We start from the raw sequence: 20,977 nt of genomic DNA, 5'->3' as shown, positions 1-20,977 counted from the left end.
GTTCGCCTGCATAGCCCAGTGCGGGCTATTCCACCTCGCCGCACTGGCAAGGCGACCGGGAGCATTCAACCCGGTAAGATTGGGCAGGCTCGGTGCTCAAGAGCTCCAGTGCGCCTTCACGGTCCGGTCTATCCGTCACCACCTCCACGCAACAGCCCTCCGGTGGCAGCCCCCCGTACCAGGCTGTCTCTCCGGCCCATTCTTACAGGGGCTCCCTCCTCTCCAGCGCTGCCGGAGCCTCCCGCCTGTCCGGCGCCGCTGCCGGAGCCTCCCGCCTGTCCGGCGCCTCTGCCGGAGCCTCCCGCCTGTCCGGCGCCTCTGCCGGAGCCTCCCGCCTGTCCGGCGCCGCTGCCGGAGCCTCCCGCCTGTCCGGCACCGCTGCCGGAGTCTCCCGCCTCTCCGGCGCTGCCGGAGCCTTCCGCCTCTCCGGCGCTACCAGGGCCTTCCTCTTCTCCGGCGCTGCCGGAGTCTCCCGCCTGTTCGGCGCTACGAGAGCTACTCAGTCCAGCGTTGCCGGAGCTTCCCGTCTGCCCAGCGCCATCTGAGCTTCCCGTCTGCCCAGCGCCATCTGAGCTTCCCGTCTGCCCAGCGCCGCCAGCACCGCCCGTCTGCCCAGCGCCGCCTGAGCCGCCCGTCTGCCCAGCGCTGCCAGTGCCGCCCGTCTGCCCAGCGCCGCCAGTGCCGCCCGTCTGCCAGGAGTCGCCAGTGCCGCCCGTCTGCCAGGAGCCGCCAGTGCCGCCCGTCTGCCAGGGGCCGCCAGTGCCGCCCGTCTGCCAGGGGCCGCCAGTGCCGCCCGTCTGCCAGGGGCCGCCAGTGCCGCCAGTCAGCCAGGGGCCGCCAGTGCCGCCAGACAGCCAGGGGCCGCCCGAGCAGCTGCCGCCCCTCTGTCCCGAGCAGCTGCCGCCCCTCTGTCCCGAGCAGCTGCCGCCCCTCTGTCCCGAGCAGCTGCCGCCCCTCTGTCCCGAGCAGCTGCCGCCCCTCTGTCCCGAGCAGCTGCCGCCCCTCTGTCCCGAGCAGCTGCCGCCCCTCTGCCCCGAGCAGCTGCCCCTCTGCCCCGAGCTGCTATCGTCCCTCTGTCCCGAGCAGTTGTCCCTCTGTCCCGAGCAGCTGCTTCACCTCTGTCTCGAGCTGCCCCTCTGTCCCAAGCAGCCCCTCTGTCCAGTGGGGTCATTGAGAGGGGTGGTCATGGTGAGAAAGCCACGGAGGCGGACAATAAGGCGGACTAAGACAATGGTGAAGTGGGGTCCGCGTCCCGCGCCAGAGCCGCCACCGCGGACAGACGCCCACCCAGACCCTCCCCTATAGGTCAAGGTTTTGCGGCCGGAGTCCGCACCTTTGGGGGGGGGGGTACTGTCACGTTCTGACCTCTATTTCCGTTGTTTTGTATTTATTTAGTATGGTCAGGGCGTGAGTTGGGTGGGCAGTCTATGTTTGTTTTTCTATGTTTGGGGCATTTCTATGTTTTCAGCCTAGTATGGTTCTCAATCAGAGGCAGGTGTCATTAGTTGTCTCTGAGAATCATACTTAGGTAGCCTGGGTTTCACTGTGTGTTTGTGGGTGATTGTTCCTGTCACTGTGTTTGCTGTCACAGGATAGGCTGTATAGGTTTTTCACGTTCCGTTTGTTGTTTTGTAGATTTAAGTATTTTCATGTATCGTTAATTTTCCATTAAAGAACATGACTAACCACCACGCTGCTTTTTGGTCCGCTTCTCCTTCTACAGACGAACGCCGTTACAACCCATATGTATGTGTATTTACAATGGTGTTTGTTCTTCACTGGTTGCCCTTTTCTTGTGGCAACAGGTCACAAATATTGCTGCTGTGATGGCACACTGTGGAATTTTACCCAGTAGATATGGGAGTTTATCAAAATTGGGTTTGTTTTCAAATTCTTTGTGGATCTGTATAATCTGAGGGAAATGTGTCTCTAATATGGTCATATATTGGGCAGGAGGTTAGGAAGTGTAGCTCAGTTTCCACCTAATTTTGTGGGCAGTGTGCACAGCCTGTCTTCTCTTGAGAGCCATGTCTGCCTACGGCGGCCTTTCTCAATAGCAAGGCTATGCTCACTGAGTCTGTATATAATCAAACTTTCCTTAAGTTTGGGTCAGTTACTGTGGTCAGGTTTTCTGCTACTGTGTACTCTCTGTGTAGGGCCAAATAGCATTCTAGTTTGCTCTGTTTTTTGATTCTTTCCAATGTGTCAAGTAATTATCTTTTTGTTTTCTCATGATTTGCTTGGGTCTAATTGTGCTGCTGTCCTGGGGCTCTGTGGGGTGTGTTTGTGAACAGAGTCCCAGTACCAGCTTGCTTAGGGGACTCTTCTCCAGGGTCATCTCTCTGTAGGTGATGGCTTTGTTATGGAAGGTTTGGGAATCGCTTCCTTTTAGGTGGTTGTAGAATTTAACGTCTCTTTTCTGAATTAGTGGGTATCGGCCTAATTCTGCTCTGCATGCATTGATGTTCTACGTTGTACACGGAGGATATGTTTGCAGAATTCTGCATGCAGAGTCTCAATTTGGTGTTTGTCCCATTTTGTGAAATCTTGGTTGGTGAGCAGACCCCAGACCTCACAACCATAAAGGGCAATGGGCTCTATGACTGATTCAAGTATTTTTAGCCAGATCCTAATTGGTTTGTTGAATTTTATGTTCCTTTTGATGACATAGAATGCCCTTCTTGCCTGGTCTCTCAAATCGTTCACAGCTTTGTGGAAGTTACCTGTGGCGCTGATGTTTAGGCCAAGGTATGTATAGTTTGTGTGCTCTAGGGCAATGTTGTCTAGATGGAATTTGTATTTGTGGTCCTGGCGACTGAACCTTTTTTGGAACACCATTATTTTGGTCTTACTGAGATTTACTGTCAGGGCCGAGGTCTGGCAGAATCTGTGCAGAATATCTAGGTGCTGCTGTAGGCCCTCCTTGGTTGGTGACAGAAGCACCATATCATCAGCAAACAGTAGACATTTGACTTCAGATTCTAGTAGGGTGAGGCCAGGTGCTAAAGACTTTTCTAGTGCCCTCGCCAATTCATTGATATATATGTTGAAGAGGTTGGGGCTTAAGCTGCATCCCTGTCTCACCCCACGGGCCTGTGGGAATACATTTCTGTGTTTTTTTGCTTATTTTAACCGCATACTTGTTGTTTGTGTACATGGATTTTATAATGTTGTCTGTTTTCCGGGTCTCTATGTTTTTGGTTGGACAGGTTTCTCAATTTCTTTCTTAGATTTTTGCATTCTTCATCAAACCATTTGTCATTGTTGTTCATTTTCTTCGGTTTTCTATTTTAGGTTTTTATATTTGATAGGGAAATTGAGAGGTCAAATATACTGTTAAGATTTTCTACTCTCTGTCTCTCTCTCTCGCTTGCTCTCTCTCTCTGTCTGTCTCTCTCTCTGTCTGTCTCTCTCTCTGTCTGTCTCTGTCTCTGTCTCTGTCTGTCTCTGTCTCTCTCTGTCTCTGTCTCTCTCTGTCTCTGTCTCTGTCTCTGTCTCTGTCTCTCTCTCTGTCTCTCTCTCTGTCTCTGTCTCTCTCTGTCTCTGTCTCTCTCTCTGCCTCTCTCTCTCTGCCTCTCTCTCTCTCTCTCTGCCTCTGCCTCTCTCTCTCTCTCTCTCTCTCTCTGCCTCTCTCTCTCTCTCTCTCTGCCTCTCTGTCTCTCTCTCTCTCGCTTTCTCTCTCTCTCTCGCTTTCTCTCTCTCTCTCGCTCTCTCTCTCTCTCTCTCTCGCTCTCTCTCTCTCTAAAACTCATTGTATCCTGTTGAGGTGAGTTTTTAAACCCCCCCCCCCCCCCCCCCCCCCCAGAGACACAGACTGTCTGCCACCACCATGAATCACTTATGGGAATCTGTTATTCCCTTTCTCTATTTTACTCCCTTTCTCTTCTATATTACCATTCTCTACCATTACCATTCTCTCTCTATGCCCCCATGTCTGGGTTTCTGTCTCTGCCTGTCAATCAGTTCCTTGTTTTGTCTTCCCCGCTCTGCATCTCTACCTATTATATCCTAAGAGAACCAGGTTTGGATTGAGAAGAGCCCCTAGGGAGTCTTTGCAGCAAAAACCACTGAGCTATAATTACTTGAGTTGAACTTTGCTTGAGTTCCCCCAAAACACTTTTTTTTTCTGATCGGGAGAACATCAATAATGCATCGGGTCTCCACTCCAAACAGAACCCTCTCCTAAAAGCCTGTCTTTCCTCTGAAGTAGAGACCGTTCTAGTCTTTTTACTTTGAAGCCTGTACATACCCTCCCAGGAACACACACACCGGCATGTCTCTTTTCTTTGAAGTACAAAAATCCTTTACTCCATCACCATGGGACGAGAGGAAAAGGTAGGGGGTCTGTATCTTTGTGTGTGTCTGTAAGCCAATATCTAGCACGTGTCCTGACTGCAGAATAACCTCACAGAGGGAGGGAGAAGAGGAACGCAAGAAGAAGGAGGGGAGAAGAGAGGAGAGGAGAAGAGAGGAGGGGAGAAGAGAGGATAAGAGAGGAGAGGAGAAGAGAGGACAGGAGAAGAGAGGATAAGAGAGGACAGGACAGGAGAAGAGAGGAGAGGAGAAGCAAAGAGAGGATAAGGGAAAAGAGGAGAGGAGAAGAGAGGATAAGAGAGGAGAGGAGAGAGGAAGAGCGGAGAGGAGAGAGGAAGAGAGGAAGAGAGGAGAGAGGCAGCGGGGAGAGGAGAGGGAAAGAGAGGAGAAGAGAGGAGAGATGAGAAAGGAAGAGAGTAAAGGTGAAGAGAGGAAAGGGGAGAGAGGAGAGGAGCAGATGGAGAGGGGAAGAGAGGTGAGGAGAGAGGAAGAGAGAAGAGGAAGAGATGACGAGAGGAGAGAGGAAGAGAGGAGAAGAGAGGAGAGGAGCAGAGAGGGGAAGAGAGGTGAGGAGAGAGGAAGAGAGAAGAGGAGAGAGGAAGAGAGGAGAAGAGAGGAGAGGGGCAGAGAGGGGAAGAGAGAGAGGAGAGGGGAAGAGAGGAGAGGAGAGAGGAAGAGATGACGAGAGGAGAGGGGAAGAGAAGTGAGGAGAGAGGAAGAGAGAAGAGGAGAGAGGAAGAGATGACGAGAGGAGAGAGGAATAGAGGAGAAGAGAGGAGAGGAGCAGAGAGGGGAAGAGAGAGAGGAGAGGGGAAGAGAGGAGAGGGGAACTGAGGAGAGGGGAAGAGAAGAGAGGAGAGGGGAAGAAGACAGGAGAGGAGAGAAGATGGGATAAGAGGAGAGGGGAGTGGAAAAGAGGAGTGGGGAAGAGAGGGGAAGAAAGGAGAGGAGAGGAGAGTGTGTTCCTACCTGCCAGAAGATGTTATCGATGGTGCTCCCAAGGAAACCTTCTCTGGTCTCAGACGACAGCAGTTTGGGTCCCAATATCGTCACAAACTCCTCAAAGTCAACCTGACCATCACCTAGACACACACACACACACACACACACACACACACACACACACACACACACACACACACACACATTAGTGTGCTTGTCCCACATGAACACTTGACCATATGGCCACATGACAATTAAGTGTTGAAAATTGAAGTGACATCTACTTTTTATCTTTTGTACTGAAGCTTTTCTCATGATCTGGTTGAGGATTAAGAGTTTATAGTTGTGTTGTTGGGGTTTGTGTGTTAAACAGAATAGTCTGGATTGATCCCCAGGCTGAGACGCCAAAATCAATGGCATTTCCCACACACAATGTCATTGATTCACCTTTCAGAGAGCAACCCTTGTGTGTGTGCGTGTGTGAGTGTGTGCGCGGGCACCCTCAAAGCCATACCTTAAGCTTTGAGTCAAAGCTATCAAGGAGAGCACCTTGTATGGTGCTGATTGGTTTACACAGAGAATCTGGTAATACTGGTGAATACAAACACAGACACAGTGGACATACACTATGAACCCCCCCTCCCACACCGCTGAGACCAGGAGGTGGAACTGACTCATTAACCTTGGAAAAAAATCTATTTAGGAAATCAGATAATAAGACTCAGTGTGAGACCTACTCAAGCAACACTGCCCCTTTAAGATTCTGAGCCTGTCTGGCAGGGTTGGTTCTACAAAGCCAGAGCCCCCTGATGGGAGAGCATAATATACAAGGAAATTCTCAAAGCTGCTAATGAGAACCTTGATGACCTTATACCTAGCCGGTGGGAGTCCCAGTGGGGTGCCCCCACCCAGGCACTGGCAGTGCAGGCAACACTAGCTGCAGTAACCCATGGGGATGGGGCCACACTCGGACAATCAGAGACGGGTCATATTATTTTGGCCCTGGTGGCACAAAATCATTAAAGGTCTGACTGCACAGAGATGTTGGAGAAAATGGTCACAACGGGGCAATTGCGTGTGTGTGTTTCAGGGGAAGGGGGGTGGATCTAATCTCCATCACCTAGGACTTGACTTTGTTTAATTAAATCTCACATTTTTGACTATTTCTGCTCAATCTTGAATGCTTTCTCAAACAGCTGTAACTGTATATGCATTCATAAATCAGGTCATTTCTTGAGTTGGGCTCTGGGATGTAACAACCGTTGAGCATCTGACTTTATGGATGATTGTGGGGGAAAGGTGTTGAGTGTGTGTGTGTGCGTGTGCGTGTGCGTGTGTGTGTGTGTGTGTGTGCGTGCGTGCGTGTGTGTGTATCCCACATCTGTTGCTGTTAGGGACAATATAGGATTAATCACAATAATTGCTTGACAAAAATGTAATGTAATGGCAATCCTGGTTAGAGGTAACAATCCTGGTTATTGGTAACAATTCTGGTTAGAGGTAACAATCCTGGTTATAGGTAACAATCCTGGTAACAGGTAACAATCCTGGTTATAGGTAACAATCCTGGTTACAGGTAGCAATCCTGGTTTCAGGTAACAATCCTGGTTATTGGTAACAATTCTGGTTAGAGGTAACAATCCTGGTTATAGGTAACAATCCTGGTAACAGGTAACAATCCTGGTTATAGGTAACAATTCTGGTTACAGGTAGCAATCCTGGTTATAGGTAACAATCCTGGTTACAGGTAACAATCCTGGTTACAGGTAACAATCCTGGTTATAGGTAACAATCCTGGTTACAGGTAGCAATCCTGGTTATAGGTAACAATCCTGGTTACAGGTAACAATCCTGGTTACAGGTAACAATCCTGGTTATAGGTAACAATCCTGGTAACAGGTAACAATCCTGGTTATAGGTAACAATTCTGGTTACAGGTAGCAATCCTGGTTATAGGTAACAATCCTGGTTACAGGTAACAATCCTGGTTATAGGTAACAATCCTGGTTATAGGTAACAATCCTGGTTACAGGTAACAATCTTGGTTATGTGTAACAATCCTTTTCATGAACTGTCAACATTATTAGGCATATTAATTGTTAATGATGGAGATTAAGATACGTGAGATTTTTGGTATATATATAAAGCAAATTGAGGTGAGAGTATTGGAGATGTTTTTGGCGGTTGATCTGCTTCTGTTCAGTGGGTGTGCTCTTTTTCGAAGGATGGGTCCCGGTCTTTCTCCGGGGGGCCTAGGGATCCTGGGGGACGGGGGTGGTCTGCCGGTTGTCGATGACAACCCAACTAGGAATGGGGGAGGGGCTTTAGCAGGTGGAATAGTGGGGACCAATTGGAGGGTTACTTAGTAGCAATGCAAATATCATGGTAGAGTTACATGGACACTCAATCACTACGGTACTCTTTTAATGGAACATTTACAAACATATATTATGATAAATTGATTTCAAACCTGTATCTCATTATGGTAAATGGTGAAATAAGTATAGCCAGTTATAATTGTTATAATTATCTCTAAAACAAAAGCAATTTAGGTCAAAAGAGTCCATATTAACAAAGGAAATTGAAGGACTAACAGTACAGTTAGATAGCTATAAAAACGGTACCATAGAGGCACAGAATAAGTTAGAGGAAAACCAAAAAGAAATGTAGGAACTTATTAAAGAAAGATCCAGTGTAATATATTATAAAAAATAAAGCGAACTGGATGGAATATGGGGAAAAGTTCACCAAATTATTTTTTAATCTTCAACGTTGAAATGCTACCAAAAATAATTTACGGAAACTTGTTACAAATGATGGAGTCACCTGTGATTCACCAAATTATATTTTAAAATAGAAATCAAAGTACTTGAAGCATATGTTTTCGTTTCAGTCTCCATCTTCACTAACCGAAGCTAATTGTATGGATGTTTTTCTATTCATATAAAATGAACATGAAAAACATGAAAGACTCATATGAAGCCAAATTACAGAGGAGAAACCTCTTGATGCAATTAAAGCCTTTAAGTCCGTGAAAACTCCAGGGCTGGATGGCATACCAGTTAAGGTATACCAAACTTTTTTTAAATATACTCAGTGGACTGTTATTAGCATGTTTTAAACACTCCTATGTAAATGGTAGATTGTCAGACACTCAACAAGAAGGTCTGATATCATTATTACTGAAACAGGATACAAGTGGTTAATAGAAAGATCCAGTCCATTTAAAAAGTTGGAGGCCCCTTACACTTCAGTGGTGTGATGCAAAAATTCTAGCAAAATGTATAGCGCGTAGAATTAAAAAGGTATTGTCGGACATTATTCATTCTAATCAGACAGGTTTTTTACATGGACGATACATTGGAGATAATATAAGGCAAGTACTGTAAACAATAGAACACTATGAAAAATCTGGGAAACCAGGCCTGCTATTCATAGCTGACATTGAAAAGGCTTTTGATAAATTACGACTGGAGTTAATATATAAATACCTGGAACATTTCAATTTTGGAGAATCTCTTATGAAATGGTTGAAAATCATGTATAGTATCCCTAGGTGTACAGTAGTAAATAATGGCTACTTCTCAGAAAGTTTTAAACTGTCAAGAGGAGTAAACAAGGTTGTCCACTATCTGCATATCTATTTTAAATGGCCATCGAAATGTTAGCTATTAAAATCATATCCAGCAATAATATCAAGGGAATGGAAATCCAGGGCTTAAAAAGGTGCCATTTAAATCCACAACTTGGATACTTTTTCTAACCTTTCTGGATTACAACCAAATTATGATAGAGTGGCTTGCGAAAGTATTTATCCCCCTTTGCATTTTTCCTATTTTGTTGCCTTGGAATTAAAATATATTTTTTTGAGGGTTTGTATCATTTCATTTAAACAACATGTCTACCACTTGGAAGATGCAAAATATTTTTTATTGTGAAACAAACAAGAAATATAACAAAGAAACAGACAACTTGAGTGTGCATAACTATTCACCCCAAAATAGGCAATACTTTGTAGAGCCACCTTTTGCAGCCATTACAGCTGCAAGTCTCTTGGGGTATGTGTTGGCACATCTAGCCACTGGGAGTTTTGCCCATTCTTCAAGGCTAAACTGCTCCAGCTCCTTCAAGTTGAATGGGTTCTGCTGGTGTACAGCAATCTTTAAGTCATACCACAGATTCTCAACTGGATTGAGGTCTGGGCTTTGACTAAGCAATTCAAAGACATTTAAATGTTTCCCCTTAAACCACTTGACTGTTGCTTTAGTAGTATGCTTAGGATCATTGTCCTGCTGGAAGGTGAACCTCCGTCCCAGTCTCAAATCTCTTGAAGACTGAAACAGGTTTCCCTAAAGAATTTCCATGTATTTAGCATCATCCACCATTCCTTCAATTCTGACCAGTTTCCCAGTCCCTGCCAATGAAAAACATCCCCACAGCATAACGCTGCCACCACCATGATTCACTGTGGGGATGGTGTTCCCGGGGTGATGAGAGGTGTTGGGTTTGCGCCAGATATAGCGTTTTCCTTGATGGCCAAAAAACTAAATTTTAGTCTCATCTGACCAGAGTACCTTCTTCCATGTGTTTGGGGAGTCTCCCACATGTCTTTTGGTGAACACCAAATGTGTTTGCTTATTTCTTTCTTTAAGCAATGGCTTTTTTCTGGCCACTCTTCTGTAAAGCCCAGCTCTGTGGAGTGCACGGCTTAAAGTGGTCCTATGGACAGATACTCCAATCTCCGCTGTGGAGCTTTGCAGCTCCTTCAGGGTGATCTTCGGTTGCTTTGTTGCGTCTCTGATTAATGGCCTCCTTGCCTGGTCCGTGAGTTTTGGTGGGCGGACCTTTCTTGGCAGGTTTGTTGTGGTGCCATATTCTGCTCCGTGGGATGTTCAAAGTTTCAGATATTTTTTTATAACCCAACCCTGATCTCTACTTCTCCACAACTTTGTCCCTGACCTGTTTGGAGATCTCCTTGGTCTTCATAGTGCCGCTTGCTTGGTGGTGCCCCTTGCTTAGTGGTGTTGCAGACTCTGGGGCCAATCAGAACAGGTCTGAGATACACTGAGATCATGTAACAGATCATGTGACACTTAGATTGCACACAGGTGGACTATATTTAACTGATTATGTGACTTCTGATAAGGCTACCCACCACTGCGACTTGTATGCTCTCGTTGGCTGGCCCTCACTACATACCAGTCGCCAAACCCACTGGCTCCAGGTAATCCTTTACCTTTGCAAGGTAAAGCCCCACCTTGTCTCAGCACACTGGTCACCATAGCAACACCCACCCGTAGCATGCGCTCCAGCCGGTATATTTCACTGGTCATCCCCAAAGCCAACACTTACTTTGGCCGCCTTTCCTTCCAGTTCTCTGCTGCCAATGACTGGAACTAATTGCAAACATCTCTGAAGCTGGAGACTTATGTCTCCCCATCTAACTTTAGGCATCAGCTGTCAGAGCAGCTTACCGATCACAGTACCTGTACACAGCCAATCTGTAAATAGCACACCCGACTAACTCATCCCCATATTATTACTTACCCTCTTGCTATTTTGCACACCAGTATCTCTACTTGCACATCATCATCTGCACATCTATCACTCCAGTATTAATGCTAAATTGTAATTATTTTCACCTCTATGGCCTATTTATTGCCTCCCTACTCTTCTACATTTGCACACACTGTACATAGATTTTTCTATTTTTCTTTTCTTTTGTGTTATTGACTGTACATTTGTTTATGTGTAACTGTGTGTTGTTGTTTTTGTCGCACTGCTTTGCTTTATCTTGGCCAGGTCACTTAGAAATGTCCTTGTTTTTGTAAATGACTATTTATAGTGGAATATCTACATAGGCGTACAGAGGCCCATTATCATCAACCATCACTCCTGTGTTCCAATGGCACGTTGTGTTAGCTAATCCAAGTTTATCATTTTAAAAGGCTAATTGATCATTAGAAAAACCTTTTGCAATTATGTTAGCACAGCTGAAGCTGTTGTTCTGATTAAAGAAGCAATAAAACTGGCCTTCTTTAGACTAGTTGAGATTTTGGAGCATCAGCATTTGTGGGTTCGATTACAGGCTCAGAATGGCCAGAAACAAAGAACTTTCTTCTGAAACTCGTCAGTCTATTCTTGTTCTGAGAAATGAAGGCTATTCCATGCGAGAAATTGCCAAGAAATCAAGCTGTGTACTACTCCCTTCACAGAACAGCACAATCTGGCTCTAACCAGAACAGTAAGAGGAGTTGGAGGCACCGGTGCACAACTGAGCAAGAGGACAAGTACATTAGATTGTCTAGTCTGAGAAACAGACGCCTCACAAGTCCTCAACTGGCAGTTTCATTAAATAGTACCCGCAAAACACCAGTCTCAATGTCAACAGTGAAGAGGCGACTCTGGGATGCAGGCCTTCTAGGCAGAGTTCCTCTGTCCAGTGTCTGTGTTCTTTTGCCCATCTTAATCTTTTCTTTAAAAGTTTTTTCCAACTGCTTACACACAAAATCTTTTCATGTCACACGATTTTTGAAACCTCTCACTCAAAGTGCAAAACTACACACCAAATATCCAAAAACCATAAGCTATTTCTCAGCCTTTGACTCAGTTGTCAATCGCATAAAACACTTTTTTCAAAACACTACACACAATTCTCTACCTAAAACACAAAAATCTAACAGGAAGTGACTTGCTTTCCTTTTCCAAACACAACTAAATGCTACACTTATTCACCAGGTCACAGACACACTCCTCACATGTGCAAACACGAATAGCTTAACTGATCACTAACCAATCACTGCTTTATTTTTATTTTTATTTTATTTATTTCACCTTTATTTAACCAGGTAGGCTAGTTGAGAACAAGTTCTCATTTGCAACTGCGACCTGGCCAAGATAAAGCATAGCAGTGTGAACAGACAACACAGAGTTACACATGGAGTAAACAATTAACAAGTCAATAACACAGTAGAAAAAAAAGAGAGTCTATATACATTGTGTGCAAAAGGCATGAGGAGGTAGGCGAATAATTACAATTTTGAAAATTAACACTGGAGTGATAAATGATCAGATGGTCATGTACAGGAGATATTGGTGTGCAAAAGAGCAGAAAAGTAAATAAATATAAACAGTATGGGGATGAGGTAGGTAAATTGGGTGGGCTATTTACCGATAGACTATGTACAGCTGCAGCAATCGTTTAGCTGCTCAGATAGCAGATGTTTGAAGTTGGTGAGGGAAATAAAAGTCTCCAACTTCAGCGATTTTTGCAATTCGTTACAGTCACAGGCAGCAGAGAACTGGAACGAAAGGCGGCCAAATGAGGTGTTGGCTTTAGGGATGATCAGTGAGATACACCTGCTGGAGCGCGTGCTACGGGTGGGTGTTGCCATCGTGACCAGTGAACTGAGATAAGGCGGAGCTTTACCTAGCATGGACTTGTAGATGACCTGGAGCCAGTGGGTCTGGCAACGAATATGTAGCAAGGGCCAGCCGACTAGAGCATACAGGTCGCAGTGGTGGGTGGTATAAGGTAGTTTAGTAACAAAACGGATGGCACTGTGATAAACTGCATCCAGTTTGCTGAGTAGAGTATTGGAAGCTATTTTGTAGATGACATCGCCGAAGTCGAGGATCGGTAGGATAGTCAGTTTTACTAGGGTAAGTTTGGCGGCGTGAGTGAAGGAGGCTTTGTTGCGGAATAGAAAGCCGACTCTAGATTTGATTTTAGATTGGAGATGTTTGATATGAGTCTGTAGTATAGGCCTATAAATGGGTCAAAGGTCAGATTACCTGTTTTGAACAATGGATGCCAACAATGGACAGAGAGCAAGAGGAGTAGGAGGGAGAGGAAGAGGAAGAGGAAGAAGAGGATGAGGGCAAAGAAGAGAAGGAAGGAGAGCCATCTCTGATGAGATTAGGGCAACACTTGTTGATCATGTGATCAACCACGGTTTGACCATGAGAGAGGCTGGACTGAGAGTCCAGCCCAACTTGAGTCGATTTACAGTGGCGTCCATAATTCGAACCTTCAGAAATGAGAACAAGTATGCAACTATCTAATGACTATTTTAGCATTACAGTAATGTACTGTAAAATACGTATGACTGCATAGTATTGCATTAACATGAACTCTAAGCCATCCATCCATTTACTGCACTGCATTGAATGAATGAGGTTGGCTATCATGCTGTACTACATTTTTTTGTACATTGTTTACAGTTCCTATGCTGAACACATACTGTGTTTGAATTCTGTACAGAGTGGAAAGGCAAAGACATCATGGAGGACGAGGACGCTTGTTTACAGATGTACAAGAGACTGCAATTAGAAATATGGTTTTGGTCAACAATGCAATTAAGATTCGAGAGATAAGAAAGCATATCTTGAATAATGATACCATATTTAACAACATCAATGCTGTAAGCCTGTCGACCATACAACGCATCCTCCAACGGCACTGAGTGACGATGAAATAACGATGAAACAACTTTACAAGGTGCCATTTGAGAGGAACTCTGACAGAGTCAAGAATATGCGACATGACTTTGTAGAGGTATGTATGCAACACTACTTCCAGTACTTCAGACATACCATATTTACTCATCTGTATATCCTTTTGTCTGTTACAGAGAGTATTGGAGCTGAATGCCCTTGTAATTCGCCATTAATTTATTTATGTGGATGAGGTAGGCTTCAGGTTGGCTTCCGTACAACATATGCTCACTTTTCTGGATGCAATTTACACAATGCTTGTCCCTGGTCCAGATCAGGACCCTGCTAGATTTGTGGTTTTATGGGACAATGTTAGTTTTCACCGGGCAGTTCTGGTCCAAAACGGGTTTGCCACCCATCCACAATTTGTAGTTTTGTACCTACCCCCATATTCACCTTTTCTAAATCCCATAGAGGAATTCTTCTCAGCCTGGCGCTGGAAAGTGTATGATCGCCAACCCTATGCCCGAATGCCTCTTCTCCAGGCAATGGAGGACACATGTGGGGACATAGAGGTTGCCTCTGTCCAAGGTTGGATACGCCATGCTAGGAGATACTTCCCTCGATGTTTGGCAAGAGAAAACGTATCGAAGTATTGTGGCCAGACCGAGGCCGGAGAAGAGGCCGGAGAAGAGGCCGGAGAAGAGATGAAGCGTAGCTTAGAACTGGTGACTGCCCCCCCCCCACATCTTGTGAACTACCCTGCTCTCTGCGCCTGACTTCTCCACCCACTACAGAAGCCGTGACAGAAGCCCGTACCAACTATGGAGTCAGCAGGAGCAGCGACCACCCCTATTCCATCAATGGAGGAGTCTGTCCTACATCACATCTTCCATCGGATCGGTTCAGCGATGGACCAGATGATGGAGAGGATGGAGCGATGGGAGAGGAGTGGTCACCCGACATCCACCCCAGCTCCCCCACAGACGACACAACCCACTCCTCCCACGTCATCGTCTGGTTCCAGCGCGTTGCGTCTCGCGCCCCAGAGGGAGTACGATGAAGATGCGGCTGGGTGGCAGGGTTTTTTGCTCCAGCTTGAGCTCTACCTGGCTACCGTGCGTCCGACTCCCTCGGGTGAGGAGAGTGTGAGCCTCCTCGTCTCCTGTTTGACGGATAGAGCCCTGGAATGGGCCAACGCTGTCTGGAACGGCCCAGACCCGGCTCGGAACCACTACCCGGAGTTCACCCGCCGTTTACGGGCCGTGTTCGACCACCCACCGGAGGGCCGAGCGGCGGGTGAGCGCCTGTTCCACCTCAGACAGGATACGAGGAGTGCGTAGGACTTCGCCTTGGAGTTCCGGACCTTGGGTGCTGGTGCGGGGTGGAATGACAGGGCCCTGATGGACCACTACTGATGCAGCCTCCGGGAGGACGTCCGCAGGGAGCTAGCTTGTCGGGACACCACACTCTCCTTCGACGAGCTTATAGACATGTCGATCCGACTGGACAACCTGCTGGCTGCCCGCGGGCGTTCAGAGGGGGTCCTGTCAATTCCACCTCCCAGCCCTCCCGCTCCAACTCTGAAGCTGCATCTAGGAGGACTGCATCTAGGTGGACCGGAGGAGGAGGCTCCTCCTGCACCTACTGCGGCCGGAGAGGACACACTTCGGACCGGTGCTGGAAGAGTCCGTCTGGGAGTCGAGATGGCAGGCGGAACACTTCTCGGCCACCCCAGGTGAGTAGGCACCAAACTCACCCAGAGCTCCCTGTTGGTCACATGTTTTTATTTTTTTCCCCTGCGTTTTTTCCCACTCTCCAGCATAAGGCGCTAGTCGATTCAGGCGCAGCTGGGATTTTTATGGATTGCGGACTCGCTTGTAAGTTGGGTATTCCGTTGGTGCAGATAGACCCACCTTTCCCCGTGCACTCCTTAGATAGCCGACGGTTAGGATCAGGGCTGGTCAGGGAGGCCACGATTCCGCTGGACATGGTAACGCAGGGGGATCATAGGGAGCGGATCAGTTTTTACCTTATTGATTGATTCACCTGTGTTTCCAGTGGTGTTGGAGATTCCCTGGCTGGCTCATTTCCTGGAGACAGGGGGCTCTTCAGGGGTGGTCAGAGGAGTGTTCAGGTAGGTGTATAGGAGTTTCCATCAGTGCCACGTTGGTGGAGAGTCCAGACCAGGTTTCCACTGCGCGCATTCCCCCAGAATATGCCGATTTGGCTATCGCTTTTTGTAAAATGAAGGCGACCAAATTACCACCCCATCGACGGGGGGGATTGCGTGATAAACCTCCAGGAGAACGCTGCACTTTGTCACAGGAGTGTACCCATTGTCACAGGAGGAGACGTTGGCTATGGAGACATATGTCACGGAATCTCTGAGACAGGGGTACATTCGGTCCTCCATGTCACCCGTCTCCTCGAGTTTCTTTTTTGTGAAGAAAAAGGAGGGAGGTCTGCGTCCGTGCATTGATTATCGAGGTCTAAATTCGATCACAGTGGGATTTAGTTATCCGCTACCACACCTCACTCCTAACGGCGGTTGAATCATTCCATGCAGCGCCTTTTTTCACAAAACTGGACCTCAGGAGCACGTATAATCTGGTGCGTGTTCGGGAGGGAGACGAGTGGAAAACAGCGTTTAGTACCACATCAGGCCACTATGAGTACCTCTTCATGCCGTATGGGTTAAAGAATTCTCCAGCCGTCTTTCAATCCTTTGTAGATGAGATTCTCAGGGACTTGCACTGGCAGGGTGTGGTGGTATACATTGATGACATCTTGATCTATACTGCCACACGCGCCGCGCATGTCTCCCTGGTACGCAAGGTACTTGGGCGACTGCTGGAGCATGACCTATACGTCAAGGCTGAGAAATGTGTGTTCTCCAAACGAGCCGTTTCCTTCCTGGGTTATCGCATTTCCACCTCGGGGGTGGTGATGGAGTGTGACCGCGTTAACGCTGTGCGTAATTGGCTGACTCCGACCACGGTAAAGGAGGTGCAGCGGTTTTTAGGGTTTGCCAATTACTACCGGAGGTTTATCTGGGGTTTTGGCCAAGTGGCGGCGCCTATTACCTCACTGCTGAAGGGGGGGCCGGTGCGTCTACGGTGGTCGGCCGAGGCAGATGGAGCTTTCAACCAGTTGAAGGAGCTGTTTACTGACGTGCCCGTGTTGGCGCATCCGGACCCTTCGTTAGCATTCATAGTGGAGGTGGATGCGTCCGAGGCTGGGGTTGGAGCCGTGCTGTCTCCGCGCTCGGGCACGCCACCGAAGCTCCGCCCCTGCACTTTCTTTTCTAAGAAGCTTGGTCCGGCGGAGTGGAACTATGATGTGGGGGACAGGGAGTTGCTAGCTATGGTAAAAGCCCTGAAGGTATGGAGACACTGGCTTGAGGGGGCTAAGCACCCTTTCCTCATCTGGACTGACCACCGCAATCTGGAGTATATCCGGGCGGCGAGGAGACTGAATCCGCGTCAGGCTAGGTGGGCCATGTTCTTTACACAATTTAGATTTACCATAGACCAGGTTCCCTCAACACTAAGGCTGACGCGCTGTCCCGTCTCTATGGACCGGTCCATCGATCCTACTCCCATCCTTCCAGCCTCTAGGCTGGTGGCTCCGGTGGTATGGGAGGTGGATGCGGACATCGAGCGGGCGTTGCGGTTGGAACCTGCGCCTTCACAGTGTCCGACCGGTCTCAGGTACGTGCCACTTGGTGTCCGTGATCAATTTATTTGGTGGGCTCACACACTACCTTCTTCAGGTCATCCGGGGATTGCGAGGACAGTGCGGGATTTTAGGTGGAAATACTGGTGGCCCACCTTAGCCAAGGACGTGAGGCTCTTTGTCTCCTCCTGTCCGGTGTGCGCCCAGAGTAAGGCTCCTAGGCACCTACCTAGAGGGAAGTTACAGCCCCTCCCGGTTCCACAACGGCCCTGGTCTCATCTATCGGTGGACTTTCTTACTGATCTTCCCCCATCTCAGGGGAACACTACCATTCTGGTCGTTGTGGATCGGTTCTCTAAGTCCTGCTGTCTCCTCCCATTGCCTGGTCTCCCTACGGCCCTACAGACTGCGGAGGCTCTATTTACCCACATCTTCCGGCACCCCGTGAGGACATCGTATCTGATCGAGGTCCCCAGTTCACGTCCCGGGTTTGGAGGGCATTTAAGGAGCGTCTGGGGGTCTCGTCAGCCTGACCTCTGGTTATCACCCCGAGAGTAATGGGCAGGTGGAGAGAGTGAACCAGGAAGTGGGTAGGTTTCTGAGGTCGTATTGCCAGGACCGGCCAGGAGAATGGGCGAGGTACGTCCCATGGGCGGAGTTGGCCCAGAACTCCACGAACATGTTGCCATTCCAATGCGTGCTGGGCTACCAGCCGGTCCTGGCTCCGTGGCATCAGAGTCAGACCAAAGCTCCTGCGGTGGAGGAGTGGGTACAGTGCTCTAGGGAGATCTGGCGGGCAGTCCAGGACTCTCTCAAGCAGGCCGGTGGACGGCAGAAGAAGAGCGCTGACCGCCACCGCAGTGAGGTCCCTGTGTTCACACCAGGGGACAGGGTCTGGCTCTCGACCCGAAACCTGCCCCTCCGCCTGCCCTGCCGGAAGCTGGGGCTGCAGTGTGTGGGGCCATTTAAAGTCCTGAGGAGGATACGGTCCGGAGGAGAGGTGCTGGGTACCGGTGGGGGACATTTTGGATCCTTCCCTCTTGAGGGACTTCCACCGCCTCCACCCGGAGCCGTGCGTCAGGGGGGAGGGAGGGGGGGGGGGTACTGTCACGAATTTCTGTTTATGGTGTGTGATTATTTTGTGGTATTTATTTTTCCAGTCAGTTTCGTCCTGTTGTTTGGACTGGGTTTTTACGAGCCCTTGTGTGTGTGGCGTGACCGTCTCTCTGGGTTTTTGCAAAATTAAAAATCCACATCTTGTGAACTACCCTGCTCTCTGCGCCTGACTTCTCCACCCACTACTCATAGAAGCCGTGACATTTACTGTCTTCTAAAGAATATAATTTTGGTTTACATATGTTTATGGTTTTGTTGTATGCTACTGTATACAACAGTAATGTTTGGCCTAATAAATATTTTCTGTTTCTACATTGCATTGGTGCTTACAGTGTACTTGTTACCCCTCTCAGCAGATTACTTTCACTGTAGAACATTGTATTGAAATGTAGATATAAGCCTATGAAAGACCAAAGAGCTTTAGATTTAGAACAACAGTGTTTACATTGTTTATCCAGAAATGTACTATTATGAAAGCAGTGTTTGCCATTTGTTGCAAATGCTTCATTCTGACATGTGTTTATGGCATTTTGAATGCAGTGTTACATTTTGAATGAGATGTGAGGCATTTTGCGTTTTGTGTGTGCGGTTTTGGGAATTGTGTGTAGAGTTTTGAAAAAAGGAGACAGTTTTGAAAACGTGTGTAAGCAGTTGGAAAAAAATGTAATTGGCCTGTCTGAGATATGGTTTTTCTTTGCAACTCTGCCAAGAAAGACCAGCATCCCGGAGTCGCCTCTTCACTGTTGACATTGAGACTGGTGTTTTGCGGGTACTATTTAATGAAGCTGTCAGTTGAGGACTTGTGAGGCGTCTGTTTAGACTAGACACTCTAGTGCACTTATCCTCTTGCTCAGTTGTGAATATATATATATATATTTTCTCCTAAAAGATATATGTGGGATTGGAAGTGATGCAGACAATTTCATTGATGGAAGACACAATCGATCTGCAATATTAAAGCTGATCTAAATAATTAAAGACTCACTGTGTCTGTCTCTGTTTCTATGTTTATGATAAGCCTTTTGTGAGTGTGTGTGTGTGTGTGTGTGTGTGTGTGTGTGTGTGTGTGTGTGTGTGTGTGTGTGTGTGTGTGTGTGTGCGCATGTGTATGATAAGTGTGTGTGTCTCTGTGTTTCTCTGTATGTGCCTCACCATCCATGTCTAGTCTCTGCATGATGATGGCCAGCTCCACCTCACTGGGCATGTACCCCAGGGATCTCATAGCCATGCCCAGCTCCTGCTTAGAGATGAACCCGTTCCCATCCCGGTCCAGCACCCGGAACGCCTCCCGGATCTCTGCACAGGGACACAGGCGTGAACACAGGCATGAACACGGGCATTAACACAGGCATGAACACAGGCATGAACACAGACATGAACACAGGCATTAACACAGGCATTAACTCAGGCATGAACACATGCAAATATACACGCATGAATGTGCACACAGACAGACAGACAGACAGACAGACAGACAGACAGACAGACAGACAGACAGACAGACAGGCAGGCACACACACAGGCAGGCAGACAGACAGACAGACAGACAGGCAGGCAGGCACACACACAGGCAGGCAGGCAGGCAGACAGACAGACAGACAGACAGACAGACAGACAGGCACACACACAGGCTGGCAGGCAGGCAGGCAGACAGACAGACAGACAGACAGACAGACAGACAGACAGGCACACACACGCAGACAGACAGACATACAGACAGACAAACAACCTTTCCCTCCCTTTTGTTCCATGCTGGCTGAAGACCTAGATAGCCCGTAACTAGCTAACAACCGACACAGATGAAGACCTAGATAGCCCGTAACTAGCTAACACCCGACACAGATGAAAAGGGAAACATATTTAAGCATCTTTGCCATAGATGAATAGTGTAAACTTGAATTATATTTGCTGACACCTTACAGCCAAACTTTGGCACCAGTAGAGTAGCTATCTATCTATATAAACCACGCCCTTCCGCAAAAACACACCTTCTCCGATGTTGGTTATAAGGCAGTGCTTATGTAAATTATTTAAGAGAATATTATGTTACCATTGGTCTATTAAAATGAGAGTTAGGGTGATGTCATCCTATCCCCTTAATTATCCCGCCTCCTGAATCTAGGTGTTTGACATGGGGGAGGGGACCAGTAACTTTATGATCAAACTTTATCAATATAGAAGCAACAGTCATATTCATACTTTGGTCGTCATACTTTGATCTGGTTTCATACAAATATCATCCCATTTCATGAAAAACTTGATTTTGACTGTTGTGACCTTTAAGTATTTGTTTGTGTGGCCCCACCTAAAGTGTGGGCTATTTATACTTTATAAATACTTTATAAATGTTTTGAGTGACCAGTGTAATTTCTCACTAAAAGATAGACATACCATTGGTAAACATTCCAGCAATACCTGATGCTCCTTAAGGTCTAAAAATAGCCTACAACCTATACTTGGTAAAACAATAAGCACACAACACACGATGTTA

General features: G+C 47.4%; 2 protein-coding genes across 2 annotated transcripts in view; one reads left to right on the top strand and one right to left on the bottom strand.

Annotated features, from left to right (window-relative positions):
• Nucleotides 1–3,765, top strand: part of LOC139387779 (keratin-associated protein 12-2-like) — a 10,633-nt gene extending 6,868 nt beyond the window's left edge. The window contains exon 4 of the mRNA XM_071134021.1: nt 3,407–3,765. Within this exon, the coding sequence (XP_070990122.1) occupies nt 3,407–3,765 (359 nt within the window). The remainder of the gene's footprint in view (nt 1–3,406) is intronic.
• The window catches only part of LOC139388427 (calcium-binding protein 8-like), a 62,998-nt gene that overhangs the window by 15,776 nt on the left and 26,245 nt on the right, over nt 1–20,977 (bottom strand). Inside the window, exons 3-4 of the mRNA XM_071135082.1 lie at nt 19,639–19,782; nt 5,284–5,396 (exon numbers count right to left, since the gene is read on the bottom strand). Of these exons, the coding sequence (XP_070991183.1) occupies nt 5,284–5,396; nt 19,639–19,782 (257 nt within the window). The remainder of the gene's footprint in view (nt 1–5,283; nt 5,397–19,638; nt 19,783–20,977) is intronic.

Source organism: Oncorhynchus clarkii, chromosome 29 (genome assembly GCF_045791955.1).
Source record: "Oncorhynchus clarkii lewisi isolate Uvic-CL-2024 chromosome 29, UVic_Ocla_1.0, whole genome shotgun sequence".
Classification (NCBI taxonomy): Eukaryota; Metazoa; Chordata; class Actinopteri; order Salmoniformes; family Salmonidae; genus Oncorhynchus; species Oncorhynchus clarkii.
The sequence above is the reverse complement of the archived record's forward strand: the minus strand, read 5'-3'. Positions and strand labels throughout refer to the sequence as shown.